Genomic DNA, 17,762 nt, shown 5'->3' on the forward strand with positions numbered 1-17,762 from the left:
AAGCTCTTTTTTTAGAAGGGGGCAGTGTGTGTGTAAGTGGGATGAGGAGGGGGGCTGATTGTTAGTCAAGAGTAATTAGAACAGGCCTTTGATTCTTGGGGTGACAGTAGCAGCACTGCCTATGCGTAGCCCCTAGTGCTGACAGATGAGAATGGTATTGCTAGACCAGCTCTCTGGGGGTGGTTGGGCATGTTTGGGTTTCAGAGTCTGGCTCTCTGGCTCTGTGGGATATTCTATGAGCCACCTAAATGCTGTGGTAAATTAATTTATTGCTCAAACAAGCCTGAGTAGATTTGTTTCTGCAATGACTGAAGACTAGCAAAACACCTTGGTTAGAACACTTATCAAGTTTTATTGGACAAGTCGTGAATTATTTAATCAAGCTGTATTGTATTTAGTTGCCTGCTTCCCTCATTAGAGTCATCACAAGTGATGTACATTATGCTTCTATGCATAGCTCTGATTTCTTGTATAACTCATCTAAAAATATATATTGAGAGCCTACTCTGTGCCATGTGTTGTGCTTGTCATTGAGGATATAATAGTGAAAAAGACACATGTGATCTTTGCAGTGACAAAGTGTGCAGTCTAAAAGATCTATGCCTGAAATATTCTAGGCATTCAATTTAGTATATCAGTTTATTTGATTAATTATTTCAATTAATGAACATTTATGTCCTGAAAATATAAAAATAAATGAGAAATGTCCTTAAGTTTCTCTTGGGCTAATATGGGACACAGATATGTAAATAAGTAACATCCATGCAATGTGAACAGTGTGATAACTGAAATATGTCCCAGATTCACTGGTGGCTCAAAGAGGGGGTGGCATGAGGAATTCCACTTGGAGGAGTCAAAATCAATGAATGAGTTTCTGAACTTGTAAATATTTGAGTAGATATGCATAAAACTTCCTCTTTTTTCCTCTTACTTTTTCCCCCTTTGCTTCTCTTCTCCTTTTCTCCTCTTCCCTTCTCTTCCCCATTCCTTGTTATTCCACTTGCCCTTTAAGGGTCAATTCAAGGGCCATTTTTATAATAAATCTTTATTAACTGTTCCTCTTCCTCCCTCCCAAACTCCCAGGCTGGGATAGTCATGTTTCCAAACTCCCATAATGCTCTGCACATTCCTCTACTAATTCTCTTCCCTTCTGATGTATATCATCAACGTATCTGTCAGTCGAGCCCAACCCCTACCAAGTCAGGGCTGGGCACATAATCAGCATACAATAAATTCAATAGATATTTCTTGAGGAAAATATAAGTTAAAGTTGCAATAAAAAATAAAATTGTAATGAGATACCACTACATACATCCTCATCAGAACGGCCAAAATAAAAAGGATCGATAATATCAAGTGTTGGTGAAGATGTAGAAAAATTGGAGATTTCAAACATAGCTGACACAAACATTCTGCGAAATTACTTGGCAAAATTTACTAAAGCTGAACATACGCATATTACCCAGAGATTGAAGTCTTGGGTATATATCTAAAAGAAATAAATGCTTATTTCTAAGAAAGTTCATATCAGCTTGATTCATAATAGTCCCAAACTGCAAGCAACCTAAATACCCAACCACAGATTGGATAAATTAATTGTGATATATTCATATCACAGAATAGTGCACAATACTTTTTATTCAAAACAAAAACTGCTACATGCAACAAGATGGATGATTCTTATAGACTAATACTGAGCAAAAGAAACTGGACACAAGAAAAGTTCATACTGCGATTCCACTTATATGAACTTCCAGAAGAGGCAAATTTAATCTCTGGTGATAAAGGTCAGAATAATGGCTATCTTTTACGGAAGGGAGGGTAAGGCACTAGAAGGGGACAGAAGAGAGACTTCTGAAGTTTGGGAAATACTCTATATTTTTATAATGGTATATTTAAAAGCCACACACAGAAGGATTTTCTGGGACAATGTTAACTGCCCTTCATTAAAACCATTTTACACCCCCAATCGCATAAATGTTTAAATATGTAAACATTTGAGTTATATACTTATGATCTGTGCATTTGATTTACGGTATGTGGGTTATACCTGATAACAATATAAGTATTTTAAAATTAAATAAAACCAAAAGTTCCTTGAATGAATGAGTGAATGAATAAGTGAGTTGGGTCTTTAAAGAGAAAAGAAGGTGTTACAGCGTAAGAGGGACTTGTACTGCATTTAATTTTTAAGCAGCAGTGCTTGGCTCTTGCGCTCTTTATACTCTAGTAATGCCCCAAATAATTGCTCATGTACTTCCTTTGCTTAAATATTAGTTGCCTTTGCTATTTAATCACAATTATGAGGTTAAGGCAAGAAAATCATTAACAGTAAAGCAGATAATGAGAACCTCCTGGGACTGGCATTTAATTCATGGTGAGGGATCTATTAAGCCCTCTGGGAACTGGGGAATATGCCTGATTCCCTTCTGTTTTTTATCCTTATGCACTTTATGAGATGCAAATACAAATTAATTATTTAGACTCCTGAAGGGAGAGGAACGGAGTTGGCACGCACATGTGTTTACAAAAAGGAACGGAAGCCACCCAGCGAATTACATTGCCCAAGCCACCCAAAGCCCAGAGTGGAATAATCCTAATTGCCGGGTGGCCCCGCCATGGGATGCGCCTCTCCCATCCTTCTTCAGGCGGGGCTCCTGGGTAAGTCACTCATCCTGCCAGCCTGACACAGGCCAACAAGTGGCCAACAACTCCGCAGGCGACGGATGGCACCTTCACCTGCGGCTCTGTGGAAGTCCGCCCCAGCTCTGGCTCCCAGCCCAGTGTCAAGGGACGCAGTTCCGAGGGCGTCCAGAAGGTGTCGCTGCCCCGCGGCCGCCGCACGTCCCGGGGCCAGGGACCGGGGGCGTGTCGGCTCTACCTGTGGCTTCCCGCGCGCGCGTCTCACCTGGGCTCGCACCCGGTGCCGCCCTCGCCGCGTGGAGGCGCTGCGCGGCGGCCAGGCACTCACCTGCGCCCGGAGGGCTCGGGCTGCTGTGCTGCTCGCTCTCCGCTCTGTCCTCGTCCTCTAACCCTCTGCCGTCCCCCGCACCGGCGACGAGGGGGCGGGGTCCGACGGCGCGCTGGGAAAGGCGGGCGAGCCGGCGCCCAGGTATGTTCTTCCACAAGGGCCGGGCGGCGGCGGAGGAGGCGGACAAGAAGATGCCACTGTCGCCGCCACCTCAGGGCGACCACGCGGAGTCCAGTCCGTCCAGGACCCCCAAGAAGCACACCCCTTTCCATATCTGGCGCTCCAAGAAGAAGCAGCAGCCTCTGCCGTCGGACTGTGGGGTGTTCGTTCCACACCCGCCCCCGGAGCCCCTCTACGAGGCCAGGTAAGCTCCCCGCCCGAGCCCTCGAGTCTCACCTCCTCTCCCTTCATCTCCTCCCAGTTCTGCTGATCCTGAGTCCTCTCCACCATCCGCCGCGCTCGACCTCACTCGGAGGAGGGGAAGGGCCCAGGGTCCGTTTCTCCAGCAAGGAGTGTTAACAGGGTCCAGAGAGCACAGACGTGGCCTCTGCGCGTTCCTCGTGGCCATAGGCTCCTTGTGGCGTCTGGCTCAGGCCAAGCACCAGCGAGAAGAACGTGTGCCCACCCATGTGGCTTTTGCTTTGACTGGCAGACTTTATGCAAGAGTTCTATCTACACTAACCTGCTAAGGAGAGCAGGAGGATAGTGAAGGATTATTGCCGTAATGAATGATAGGAGCTCTACCTTGGAAATTATACAATAATTTTGACAATGGTGCCTTTATTGTGAAGATCTCCACTCTTACAGATCTCCATTGACCTCACAGGATCCGAAAGGAGGAGGAAGTGGCAGGGATGGTTACCCCCATTTTATGGGTGAAGAACCTGAAACCAAAAGGTGAATGGTTTGTCCCCACTGGAATCAGTGTGAGAACTAGGCAGTACTAGGCAGCCCCTAGTTATTCAAAATGTCATTGCCATTGTGCTTTTTAAATTTTTATCAAAACTTCGTATTATTCAATTATACTACCCAAATAGATACATTCATTGAACAATGATCAATTTGAAGTATCAATATATTTATGTGGTTTGGAGGTATAAAATATTTTTGCTTTGATTTTGGGGCGCCTGGGTGGCACAGCGGTTAAGCGTCTGTCTTCGGCTCAGGGCGTGATCCCGGCGTTATGGGATCGAGCCCCACATCAGGCTCCTCTGCTATGAGCCTGCTTCTTCCTCTCCCACTCCCCCTGCTTGTGTTCCCTCTCTCGCTGGCTCTATCTCTGTCAAATAAATAAATAAAATCTTTAAAAAATAATATTTTTAATGAAGGGCAATTGGCAATATCCAGTAAATCCTGCCACATGTATTTTTAAAATACACCCTTATGAACTATGAGGGCCAGAATGAAATAGTGCAAAATTCACATTTTAGATATATTTTCCTTTTATTTCTAGAAGAGTCTTAATTCTGCAATATATTCTCATTCACTTAGTAAAATTTTATTGGGCACCTTCACTAGGTGCTGGGATATAAAAAACAAGCGTGGTCCCTGTAATCAAAGAATTCTTAGTTTCTTGTGGAGACCAACAAGAGTGGGATGAATCCTATGATAGATGTTAGCACAGAGGAGGGAATCCAGGGAGGCTTCCTGGAGGACGAAGGCTGAAGTAGCTTAGTCAGAAAAGGGGAGGAGCAATGTCTTCCAGATTGAGATTGCACTGTGAGCAGCACCAACACTGGGAAGAGCAGGGCACTTCCTGCGAAGCACAAGTGGTTCAGGATGATCGGAGCATGTTTGAGGGGATGGGAGAGAGTGCTACGAAAGAAGGCATTTTATTTTTTTCTCATATTTTTATCATCCATGGTAATTATTTGTTATAATAGAACATACTTTTATCTATTCAAAGACTTACTGTGATTAACCACCAATTGAAATTTCTTTTTTAAAAAGATGTACCCATTTATTTTAGAGAGAGAGAGAGAGGGAGAGAGAGAGAGAGCATGAGCAGGGGAAGAGGGAGAGGGAGAGAAACAGATTCCCCACTCAGTGCAGAACCTGCCCTCACAGGGCTCCATTCCCACCACCCCGAGATCATGACCTGAGCGAAAATCTAGTCCAATGCTTAACTGACTGAGCCACCCAGGTGTCCCCAATTGAAATGCCTTTTAAGAAATGTTACTTAATAATGATGTACCGTCATTGAAGTATTTTTCCTATTACCTCTGTAAATATTTTAAATACTTCCTTGATGTTTTTTAATCGACATACCCCCATCATTTCCTGTCTATCAAATTGTAATCATACACAGTTATAGACAATGTATGCAAAGCCAAGTACATTTTAGACTAACACTTAATATAGGAGTTATACTTTTCAAGTGTCTTGTATTATTGGTCAGTCTTGAAGCACTCTATTCTTTCCTTCAGAACTGTGATGAACTTTGTACCAACAAATGTTCTGAAAACTGAACATACTGGTCTCTCTTTGGGATGTTTTCCTAGTTAGATCATCTTCCTAAATATTTTGTTTACTTCTGAGAGAGTGTCCCTGTTTCTGGTCTAGAGAGTGGCTAAAGCACGCTTACGTTTCTGGTCCATCTTGAACAGTGTGGCTCTCTGGGGCCGTCTGACCGTGTCCATTCACTTCTGTCCAGGACCCGAGGTGGAGGAAGGAGGCACAGTGTGCAGCACTCCCTGTGGCCTTTGTCTCTGGGTGAGGAGCAGACAGTGAGGTGGCCACATGTTTCTGCTGGGCATATACCATTAGTATTATGGGCTTTTGGAGCAAAAAAAAAAAAAAATGAGTTTCCATCCTGACTATGGAACCTTGGGCAAATTACTTCACCTTTCTGAGTCTCCGTTTCTTCATTTCAAAAATGGGGGAAACAGGAATACTGGCTCCGTAGACCTGTTGCGAGTATCCAATGATAGTTTATGCTTTAAATGTAAAACTTTTATCTGACTTTTGGGCACAAAACAGAGACTCAATAAATGTAAAATCATCATTGTTATCATCATCGTCATTGTAAATGCAAAGATATAATGGAAGAAATAGAAAGAAATAGGGTTGGGTGGGAGAAAAAGTGCTTCTCTTCCTGGAAGAGCTTACCACTCCAATGATGGTTTAAAGTTTATTGAGGTCAGATTTCTTCATTCTGCAAATATTTGCAGTTTTTAGTGTAGCTATTCTAAAAATCAATGATGGTCATTTTCTTTCTTTATGTAAAATAATTTGAACACTGGCTGCCTCTCTTCCTAAAATTCACCCTTACGGGTTTTTTTAGCTTGGTCTTGGTAAATGTGTTACTATGTTGTTTTCCATAGAAATAGAGCTGTTGCCCTCTTCAGCAGCCAGTCTCCTGTCTAGTCCATTATTCTCTTGCCATCAGAGGGCCCAGGGGAGAGGACACGGTTTGGGCATTTGGATCTGTGGCCTGACTTTCCTTCGTAGCCCTTAGTGGCACTCATTTATGACGTTTTGAATTATACTCCATTTTTAAACAGTTTTTCAAATAAGGAGGGATTCTCTACCTGGATTTAAATCCCTGTTCATCTCCTTACTGTGACAGCCATGTCATCCTGGGCAAGTTATTAACCTTTTCGTGCCTCAGTTTTCTCATCCGTAGAAGGGGCGTAATAAGAGTGGTTATAAAAATAACCAAGTTAATGCACATTGAGTGCTCAGGACAGTGACTGGCACATTGTCAGCGCTAGTAAGTGGCAGGTTTCCCTTTTTTCTCACTAGTATCTTGGCTACAGCTCCTTTTTAGTAGTAATCTTATGTGCTTATTTTCTGCTATACGATGGAAATGGTGCTTCCTTTTATATATTCCCTTAGCTAAAGGTCAATGCAGTGAAGTGAAAATGATTGCCCTCAAACTAAACTGAACCTGGAACCTAGAAAGCAGCATTAGTGTTCTCTGCCAGAGAGCCAAACTTAAGTGGTGGGGAGCCTTGTAATCCTCGGCAAATCTGCAGACCTCATTTCCTTTGGAGGAAAAATGCAGCCAAGTGCCGGAGGGCAGAGCATCCTCGCTGGGTGGGCAGAGACCTACCGTCAGGTCAGGGTTTGCAGGCTCAAGTTTCTCCCTGCACACAGTCCCGTTGTTCTGTACTGCAGTGGACCTTTCCCTTCTCAGAAGGGAAAACAACTTACTCCCTGTTTGTATCGCTAGAATGTTGTGACGATACACTACTGTTTTATTCCTTCAGGAAAAGAACATTTAAACTGTTATTTGAAAGCGTTCTGGATCTGTAGAGTGTTAGTCTTTATGATTTAAAATTGGTTCTAGTTTTCAGTCTTTTGTGGCAGGTTTAGTGTTTAGGACTCTAAACAGATTGAATTATTTTCTAACATAAAGGACGTAGCTAGATAAGTTTGGTTTTATCTAATGTTACATCTAAACCGGTTAACGCTGGGTTATTTTTCTCATTTAGCTTATGCCAAAGGCAAGAGTTTAAAATTTTAAGTTTCACCACTGATCACCCAGGAATGTAAACTCAAGCCCTGCCATTTACTAGCTGTGAGCTCCTTGGGAAGTTACTTCAGTTTAAGGATCTGAGACCCACCTCTAAGCATTGTTTTTTGAGACTTATAAATATGTACTTGAAACGACTAACACCGTGCCTGGAAGAGAACAGATGCCCATTAAATAGGAGCTCTGACATCAGGCTGCACTGAAAAAGTCACAGACAGTGGTGTTGCACACACTCCGTTTCAAATCTGCCTCTGCCTTTTGGATCCGCGTTTCCTGAAGCTTCGGCTTCCTCACCTGTAGAATGGAGATGCCGGCACTTCCCTCACAAAGCTCTAGGAGGGTTGATAGCGCATTCGTAAAACACCTGCGGCAGAGCCGCGCCCAAAGCAGGTGCTGGGTAGATGAAAGGGGAGGGAAGCAGGAGTGACAGGGGCCATGAGAGCTGTGGTTCTTGTCTTCATAGCGGCGGTGGCAGCTTTAATAGCTGTGCTTTTCCATGGTAAGTGCAGTCAAGCACCTTCAGGAGCCCAGAAGTTGGAAGCAGGTCTGTCAAACCCTGAAATACCTTTGAGTATCTGGATGTGCCTGTTTGTCTATAAAAGGGTGGCCCTTTATGCATTCGGTGACTTAAAAGTCTTAATACATAGGACTGAGGAAGTGGAATGTAAACTTTGTACTTGAAGTTAGAGGAGTTTCTCCTGCAGTGATTTTGGAGTCTGAGTTCAGTGCAAATTCTTTGCGGCTTCTCTCCGTCATTGTATCACACTATTTAGCCCCCCTTCCTACGCTTTTGGTGATGACCCTCTTAGTCCATATGCAAGTATGTACATGTGCGTGCAGACCTTTAGAACTCCTGGGTTGGGTTCACTTCTTTTTTCTTCTTCTTTTAAAAAAAGATTTATTTATTTTCTTGAGAAAGAGAGAGAGAGTGCATGCGCAAGACCTCAGGGGGAAGGGGCAGAGGGAGAGGGAGAGAGAGTCCCTAGCAGACTCTGTTCTGAGCACAGAGCCCAACGCAGGGCTCGATTTCATAACCCTGAGATCACAACCTGAGCCAAAACCAAGAGTTGACTCTCAACTGACTGCACCATCCAGCTGCCCCTTCTTTTTTCTTCTTTAGCTTTTAATTATAAATCTTCTTTGTAAGGATGAGACAGTAAATCACTGCTTTACTATTCGCCCATGATGAAAGCAATGCAGCAAACATATTAGATATTGAAATTCACTTTCTCACTCCCAAAATTCATTCAAAATGCCCATCTTACTATGAATATGAAAAACACCTGTCTTTTTTTTTTTAAAGATTTTATTTATTTATTTGACAGAGATAGAGAGAGCCAGCGAGAGAGGGAACACAAGCAGGGGGAGTGGGAGAGGAAGAAGCAGGCTCATAGCAGAGGAGCCCGATGTGGGGCTCGATCCCATAACGCCGGGATCACGCCCTGAGCCGGGATCACACCCTGAGCCAGGATCACGCCCTGAGCCGAAGGCAGACGCTTAACCGCTGCCACCCAGGCGCCCCGACAAACACCTGTCTTAAAGTTTGAGTTCACCTAATGGGTCAGTTGTGTTTCAGGACTGTCCATACAGAAAAAAAGTGATTTATTTGTTTTTAAAAAATTGTTTCTGGTAAAACCATTTGAATCTTGAATTGTGTATTCTTGCTTACCTTGAAAATTTTATCAATTTTTTTCCATTTTTATCAATCAATAATTGCTTAATCTACGTTTCACGTTGTACTTACTGTCCTGACGACTTTAGAGATCTTGTCATGAAAAGCAATGCAATCTGACCTATGGAATCGTTTTTCTAGGATTAATGATAGATTATTCTATGGCACAAATTCCTTTCTGGATCTTCTTATTGAAATGTTTATCAGTCCCATTTTAGAGAAGTTTCTTATGATCAACAAACACAGAGCACTTATTCTGTGCTAAGCACTGGGAAATAGAGCGATGATATCAGAGATGATCCCTGCTCCTAAGGGACTTGCACTCTAGAGGAGTATGGGGCACAGGCTGAAAATGAAGGAAGTAGCATATGATACATGACATGCAGAAATAGAAGATTGAATCAAATGTATGGAGGTCAGAAGAAGGAGTATCTTGAACAAGCAGAAGTTTTTTTCTCCGATGAAGAAGTGTTACTCATATTGAATAATTAGTGAGAAATTTTGTTCTCTGATAAGAAGATCATCAAAGGCTCCAAAACTTCTTGAGGTTAGAATCATCTTAAACAATATCCAGTGCTCATGGAAACTTTTATCTTCGCAGTAACATTTAAGTCAAAGAGAATCATGTATTTGGGATTATGCCTAAATAATTTTCTGCAGTTCCTTAAAATAGCTAAAGCCTGAGACCACATTATTTCAGCTCTTCTGTCAAATTTTGACATCTAGGAAGAAAGATTGGGCTTGATATGTGGCACACTCATTTGAAAACCTTGACTGAAATTATAAGTAAATATGATGTTGACATGCTAAAATTATAGGCTGAAAATAAGTGGTTCTTAACATTCTTTAAACAGATTTACAAATCCAGAGAACTAACTTGGTGTCTACTCAATCTTTGTCAAAAGATTCAGGAGTTTCTTTCAAGGAGAGTCCAGCATTGCCTATCTTCTCAAAGCAGGGTGTTCTTCCTTAAAAACAACTTATCTTTATTTTCATACCGAATTGCTGGGCACATCCCACAGGTCTCTGTCCATACATTCACTTCAGAAAAATGAATTCTCAGCTTTCACCCAAGATAGAATTGAAATGTGAATTCACTCCCTTGTCCCAAAGCAAGTTTTCAAGATAAAGTATGTATGAATGCCTGACACTTGTGGGGTTTGGTAAGAAAAGCAAGTCAGTTGAGTTTCATTAGCTCATTTGTAGCTCCCTTAAAATACAGCTGCATCAGGCTGACTCAAATGCCTCATCAAAATCCCTTTAATGATTCAGATTTATGAGAAGTCTTCATTCTAGAGAATGAGCACTTGCTTAGTGCTATCTTTACAGCACTGAACATCTCCCGGATGGGCCTGTTCAATGGCAATGAAGCAATGACAGAGACGCTTCATCACAAGGGAGCATTTTGACAAAGTGCCAGGAGACCCCAAGGACATTCAAGTGACTCAGAGAATCCAAAGTCCATTGTGGTGTCCCCAGCTTCTCTCATCAACAAGTTATAGAAGATGAGTGCAGGCTGAACCTGTGGCTAACTGAGAAAAATGAAACACAGAATTAACAAATGCCTTTTGTTCTTTACCTTCCCATGATGGCAGTTAAACAAGTAAAAGTAAGTCGCTGTTAAGCTTGGCAAAATATCCTGTGGCAAAGAAAGTTGGCTATTGTCCGTATTTATTATTGTTATGTGCCATTTCAAGCCAGCAATCCTAACTGAGTCTCATTTATTAGAAATTAGGGTTATGGCATCCTGAAGTTAATATCAACAGCTTGCGTAAGAGATTTGGCCAATAGGTACATAGAGACACTGCATGTAATACACCTTCTAATTTTTTTCAAATTACTAAATAAGGAGTGGCATAAGCTCCTAATAGTTCTTTGGGTTCTCTAGTTGGATAGTTCTTCACCTTGTGATTGGGGTCAAGAGACAAAATAACATATGTTAAATAAGATAAGAAATGAGAGGAAGCATTTGGTTTACAGTAACAACTTCAGACTAAGTCTGTGAAAACGTTATCTTCCATTAAGATTTGAAGGAAAGATGCAGTTTAGTTAATATACATGGTATGTTTCAGACACTGTTCTAAGCACTTTACACACATTAACTCACTGCAATTAATTCATAACATCCCGTTGAGGTAGGCACTATTATTATATCCATTTTGAGAAAAAATGAGGCACACTGGGGTATGGTAATATAGCCAATGTCACAGAGCTCATAAGGTCTGGGGCTGCGATTCTCTACCTTGTGTGTGGTCTTGAGTCCTACGGTTAATCACTGCAAATTGAAATCACTGTGGTTAATGCTGCCTTCTTTATATTCCCACAATGAGTATATTTAGGTCTTCAGTTTCACAATGAGAAATTATAACATATATAGGAAAGCAAGCTAATTTGTGGTACTAGACAATTTTTGTGTTAAGTAGTGGAGAGAAAAATATGTAAATTCATAGAAATATAAGTATGTTAAAATTTTAGAAGAAAAACCTATTTTAAAGAGAAATTCTAAAGTGTGTGTAATGCAAAAGTAATGTGTCTAGATCCTGTGTTTGGGGCTTCTGCCCAACCTTTGTCAGGAAACAACCAAGATGGGGGCCTAACTTGCATACCCTCCTTCCTCTCTCAAAGTCTTGGCACAGGCAGCAAAATGGAAGACAGGTGGCCCTCAAGCTTTGCAGTTGCTGCCCAGGCTCAGTGGGGATATCAGAATTCCTCAAGCAGAGCTGCTAGGAGCAGTTCTAACTTTAGGTCTCCAGAAGTCTTGCTGCTTGAATCATTTGGGTTTACTTCCTGATTTATCATTGAGGAGTCCCTGACATTGCATACACGTTTTACCTTATGTTGGCTTTACACTTCAAGGATTATAAACCATTGCTGATATTTTATACCACTTGAGGCTCATAATGGCTCAGTGCAGTAAGCCCATGCCCTCATTTTATAGGTGAGGAGACTGATGCTCAAAGAGTGCAGTGCAGTTGAAGGAAGTGGGACTAAAACAGGTTTTTTGATTTCAGGGCAGCTGTTCTTTTTGGTTCTCTTGGCCTGTAGACTGTGCCTCCCTGCTCTTGGCCTAGACCCACCTTTGACAGGAGCCCAGCTGATTAATCTAACTTCCTGGTGACTATTCTCTGGGAAATCTTCCCCCTGTTTCATAAGCCAACAACTATGAAATTGATCGCAAGATTGAGCTCCTAGCTATTTAGTCGCCGTATACACTGTAGTCTGGTTACTGACATATTGAATACTTCCAGAGTTTCTGCTATAATTAGTATTTTACCTACTACCAAAAAAACCCAAAAAATAAAACAAAACACCCCATTAAAAATAACTGAATTCATGTTTTCAAAAACATTTTCAAATTTAATGTTATTTAAATTCAATTAATTAACATATAGTGTATTATTAGTTTCAGAGGTCAAAAAGTTGTTAAACTTGCACAGCCATATTTTATAATGACAAAATGTCAATTTGAAATTATAGGGTCTATCCATATAGTACTCATGCAAGAACTCCCTTTACAGTGCTTGAAGTAATGCTGCTACTATGACACGTAATGTACTTTACTTATAATTTGTCATTTAAATGTTTTGGTAATACTGATGGATTCATAAATATACTATGAAAGCACAGCTTGATTATTTTTGCATCTGCTGTTTGGGGAAAGATATGACAGTCTACGGCCATACCACCCCGAACACGCCTGACCTCGTCTGAGAAAGATATGACAGTTGAAGCAAACTTTTGACATTCGTGTGGAATTACAGTGCCTCCTTTATCATGAGTGCCATGTGCAAACCTAGGAACTGGCCTGGCCCTTTTCAAGCCTGTGCAGTGGAGGCTCCCCCAGGCACTGCCAGTCATTCTTGGCTCTACTGCCTTGAAAATGTTGGCTTGCTTCTCCCCTGTGTGGCTCCCACGAACTAAGAGGTTGTTACTGTCTGCAAAACAAGACAAGGTAGTTGTTTCGAAGGTGGGATTACGAAGCTGTTCTCTTTTAGTATTAACTACCCAAAACAATTTTGTCTGGAAGAGATGCAATTCTTGATCAGGAGTCCTTCATTGGAACATAGCTTGGATTGAGACAAGAGCATTTGTATTCCTGTACGTGTCAGTAAACATGTTTAAACAAGCTAGTCTAAACCTAGATTTTGGATTTTTTTCAAGATAAAAGTAAAGTATGACTGAATGTCTGGCATTTGTTCAATTCTTGACTTTTACCAATTTGCATTTTGTGATTGTCCTAATTTCACCGTATGAGAAGTTTCAAGTACTTTGACCAGGAAGTCTTCGTAGCTGGTAATTAATTGTTGGCAATTAATTGTACCCTTCCTTGTTATTTCATTTTTATTAAAAGTTAAAAGCTTTTTTTTATACCCATAAGGAGACAACCAGCCCCAGATCTAGGTGATAACTGCTGAAGATACATTGAGGCTTTGGGTCCCTCATCATCATGTGGTTTCTTCCTACAGAGAAGCCCCTCAGGAATTTATGTGTCAACTTCTCTGCTCATGACAGGTTTCCTGGTTGCTTTTCTCTGTGTGAAATCAGACAATGCTTACAAACCCACAAATTTACAAAGCTTGATGTTAAAGAGGAGTACCAATTTTTACCTTACTGTCTCTCAGTAAATGATCAACAAACAGCAAAAATGACATCCAGTTGGGTTTGGGCATTTTTTTTTCAGAGGCAAGGAGGCGGTCATGTTCTCTGAGGAAAGTGGGTGTGGCATGAGGGAATGGGCAAGGAGAATTCTTTCCAGCCTCCAAATTCCCCACCTCTCCTGTCAGTTGAATAAACACAAGAAAACTTTCGTCAAGAATAAAAAGGACAAAGACACTAATGAACTGAGTACCTATTATGTGACAGTTGCTTTCATATTCAGTGCATCTCATTTAATTTTCATAATAGCTCTGCTAGGTAGGTAATTTTACTCCTATGTTTATAACTGAGAAAACCAAGTCTGATAGTGTTAGTAAATAATAGAACAGTATTTGAACCCAGGTCTTTCTAACTCCAAAGCTGGTAATATTTTCACCAAACCATGAGAAAACTAAAGGTTACCAAATGAGTAGTTGATAGAGGGTGTGTGTGTGTGTGTGTGTGTGTGTGTGTGTTAGATAGTTAGCTAAAGAATGGAAGTATCCAATACAAATGTAGTTATCCACTTGCTCTCAGAGCTATCATCCTTTCAAAAACCAGGAAAGAGGGGTGCCTGGGTGGCTTGGTTGGTTAAAGGTCTGACTCTTGATTTCAGCTCAGGTCATGATCTGACAGTTGTGAGATGGAGCCCTCCATCAGGCTCCATGTCACTGAGCATTGAGTCTGCTTGGGATTCTCTCTCTTCCTCTCCCTCTGTCCCTCCGCCTACCCCACTCTCTCTCTCCTGCGCATACACACACACTCTCTCTCTCTCAAAACAAAAACAAAAAAAACAGGTAAGAAGCATTCTTCTTGAAATGCTTGTCCCATTGTAGAGAAGGGGAATATCCAAGAATGAAGAATTCATATGTGTTGGGAAGTCAGTGGGGCACCCTTGTTTTTCCTGGGAACCCTTGACTTGAGATGATTCTGCCAAGAATCAGTGACTCAGTCCCTGAAGTGTTAACTAAACTTGTTGCTCCTGATTTCCAATCTACTCTACAAGCCAGAGTTTTACTACCTGTTGCTGGCATGATTCACAGAGTATGTGAAGAAATCTAAGGTGAAATGTTAAGGATTCTTTCACTCTTCATAGAAGTTAATCAGAGCCCTAAAAGAGGGAAGAAATTGCCGGTTACCCAAACTCCAAATTCATAGGCAATACTGTTGGCTTGAAAGACGTAGGTCTAGAGAGTTTGAAGTAAAAGAATTTAAATACCCTTTGTCTTTATAGAACATAGCAAGTTTGTCATTAGTGCCCATTTCTCTGAAAATTGAATATTATTTTAACTTTTATGTATTTGAGGGATCTAAAAAATTGTATTTAAGAAATCTCATTAATTTCTATGAGTGTTATTAAATGCACAGAACTAACTCACAGTTGGTCATAAAAGAGCGTAAATTTCTTTCCCCATTATGCTAGACTAAAAACATACTCTGGCATAAATTATGATAGTCATGAGTACTGCCCAATTTCTAGAGTACAACTGAAAATTTACTTTAAGTAAGTACAACTTTAAAATTTACTTTAATTTATCTTAAGCCACAGTTCTGCTTATTGTAGGCTGTCTCTAATTGTAAAAACAATTATTCAGTGATAATGGCAATTGAAGCATCAGGTTTGCTTCTTTCATTTGTGACTCAAGTAACTTAGCAGATGTCCCCTCTCTCAAAAGCAGTCTTGATGTATGTCTTTAGCAACTGTGTTTTTCACACTCAGGAAGGTAAGTAAATGTGAGTGTGAAAACGCACCAGTGTAATTCATTTATTAAACAAACACTGTGGACAACTGCTGTGTGGGAGGCTGTGTGGTGTGGGCTGGCAAACCAGTTCAGGCTCTCTTCTTGGGAACTGAGTCTCACTTTCCTGTCTTTTAGAGAAGCTGCAATATTGACCATTAAAATAATAAGAAGTTTCCATACTTACTGTTATAATAAGAAAGAAGAGAAAATATTCAAAGAGGTACAAAGAAGAGGCTGAGAGATACAGGAGTTTCCATGGTTATATTTATATTTGTACACACACACATTCTAACACTAAAGTACTTTATTTATGCAGGAGGCCCCCAATTCACAATGAACGGTTCACTTATGATTTTCTGACTTATCATTTTTCAGTTTTACTATGGTGTGAAAGTGATGGGCTTTTAGTAGGAACCGTATTTCAGATTTTGAATTTGGATCTTTTCTGGGCTAGCAGTATGCGGTGTGATATCAGCATCTCATGATGCTGTATCCCCAGTCAGCACATGCTCACAACCCATACACATACAACCGTTGCAGACCCTTACAGCCATTCTTCTTCACCTTCAGTACAGTATTCCATAAATCACACAACACATTCAACACTTGATTATAAAATAGGCTTTCTATTGTAAGATGATTTTGGTTAATGTACGTGTTCTGAGCACGTTTAAGATAGTCTAGGCTAAGTTATAATGTTCGATAGGTTAGGTATATTAAATGCATTTCTGCTATGATATTTTCAACTTACGATGGGTTTATCAGGATGCGGCCCCATCATACATTGAGGAAGACCTGAATCTGTATTCTGTGCTAGATTACCTACTTGTTAAATTAAGCATGTGTTTACAACATCAGCAAAGCAGGGATGAGAGAGGAAAAAAATCCAGAATATGCCTGGAGATTAATGCTATTTCAATATATTTAAATTTTGTTTCAGTATTTAGAATTGTTCTTATTTTAAATGATATATTGGGGGTGAGGGAGGCATAATCTTTTTAGTGGTTAGAATGATTATAATACAGACCTCTCTATATATCTCTATATACCTTGTTTAAACAGCTGCTGGGGGAAATGAGAAAGTATGATGTGAAATATGGAAAGTAATAGAGAAACGTGCCCAATTTATTCTCTTGTTCCTCACATGAGTTGGATTTCAGGCCTCAGAGTATCACTTTATCTCCCCTGAAGAGGTTTGATTGGTTGATGCCATTTTTATTTTTATTTTATTTAAAAATTTTTTTAAAGATTTATTTATTTATTTTAGAAAGAGAGTGCATGGGTGGGGATGGGTAGGAAGGGGCAGAGGGAGAGGGAAAGAAAGAATCTCTAGCAGACTCCCCATTGAGTGAGAAGCCCAACATGGGGCTGGATCCCACAACCCTGAGATCACGACCTGAGCCAAAATTAAGAGTCAGACGCTTAACCAACTTAGCCACCGAGGTGCCCCTGATGCCACTTTTTAAATGTCCTGCCCAGGGGCGCCTGGGTGGCACAGCGGTTAAGCATCTGCCTTCAGCTCAGGGTGTGATCCCGGCGTTATGGGATCGAGCCCCACATCAGGCTCGTGCACTATGAGCCTGCTTCTTCCTCTCCCACTCCCCCTGCTTGTGTTCCCTCTCTCGCTGGCTCTCTCTACCTCTGTCGAATAAATAAATAAAATCTTAATAAATAAATAAATAAATAAATATCCTGCCCAGTTCTATAGAAGTGCTCAGACCAGTGAACATTCCGAGGCACTGTTCTTTTATAGTTGAGATTCTCATTTTATTGATTGATGTAGTAGTCCACAGTTGCCTTAGCTATTTTGACAGCTATACCATGTAGTTATAATAATCCATAATCTCACTATCTGTGAATAACATTATTAACATTCAGTTCTTTTTCTGTGCATGTTTTCATAAGAATTAGCCCTAAAGGTGATATAGCAAAGGCAACAATTTAGATGCCTTTTGTCTCCTGCTTTCGTTTTCACTTAGCATTATCATTAACATTTTCTTACCTCATTAAAGTATGTGTAAAATGCCCCTCTGAGTGGACATTTAGGTTCTTCCTAATTCTTCACTGTTATAAATATTACTTCAGTGAACAGCCCTGTGGGCAATCTCAACCTCTGCATATTCTCTGCCTGCCCCTCCAGATCCACTCTTCACCCTCCTCTGTGCTCCTTAGAACTATATTTAGAAACTGCATGGACCAAGCTCTCTTGCCATCTCGTTTCTAGTTTGGTTCAGGCAATAGGAGGCTTTAGAGGAGAGGAGAGGA

General features: G+C 40.9%; 1 protein-coding gene across 1 annotated transcript in view; it reads left to right on the plus strand.

The window, feature by feature from the left end:
* The first annotated feature begins 3,162 nt into the window (after positions 1-3,162).
* The window catches only part of CRYBG1 (crystallin beta-gamma domain containing 1), a 190,842-nt gene continuing 176,242 nt past the window's right edge, over positions 3,163-17,762 (plus strand). Inside the window, exon 1 of the mRNA XM_034670916.1 lies at positions 3,163-3,335. Coding sequence (XP_034526807.1) covers positions 3,163-3,335 — 173 coding nt within the window. The remainder of the gene's footprint in view (positions 3,336-17,762) is intronic.

Source organism: Ailuropoda melanoleuca, chromosome 10 (genome assembly GCF_002007445.2).
Source record: "Ailuropoda melanoleuca isolate Jingjing chromosome 10, ASM200744v2, whole genome shotgun sequence".
Lineage (NCBI taxonomy): Eukaryota > Metazoa > Chordata > Mammalia > Carnivora > Ursidae > Ailuropoda > Ailuropoda melanoleuca.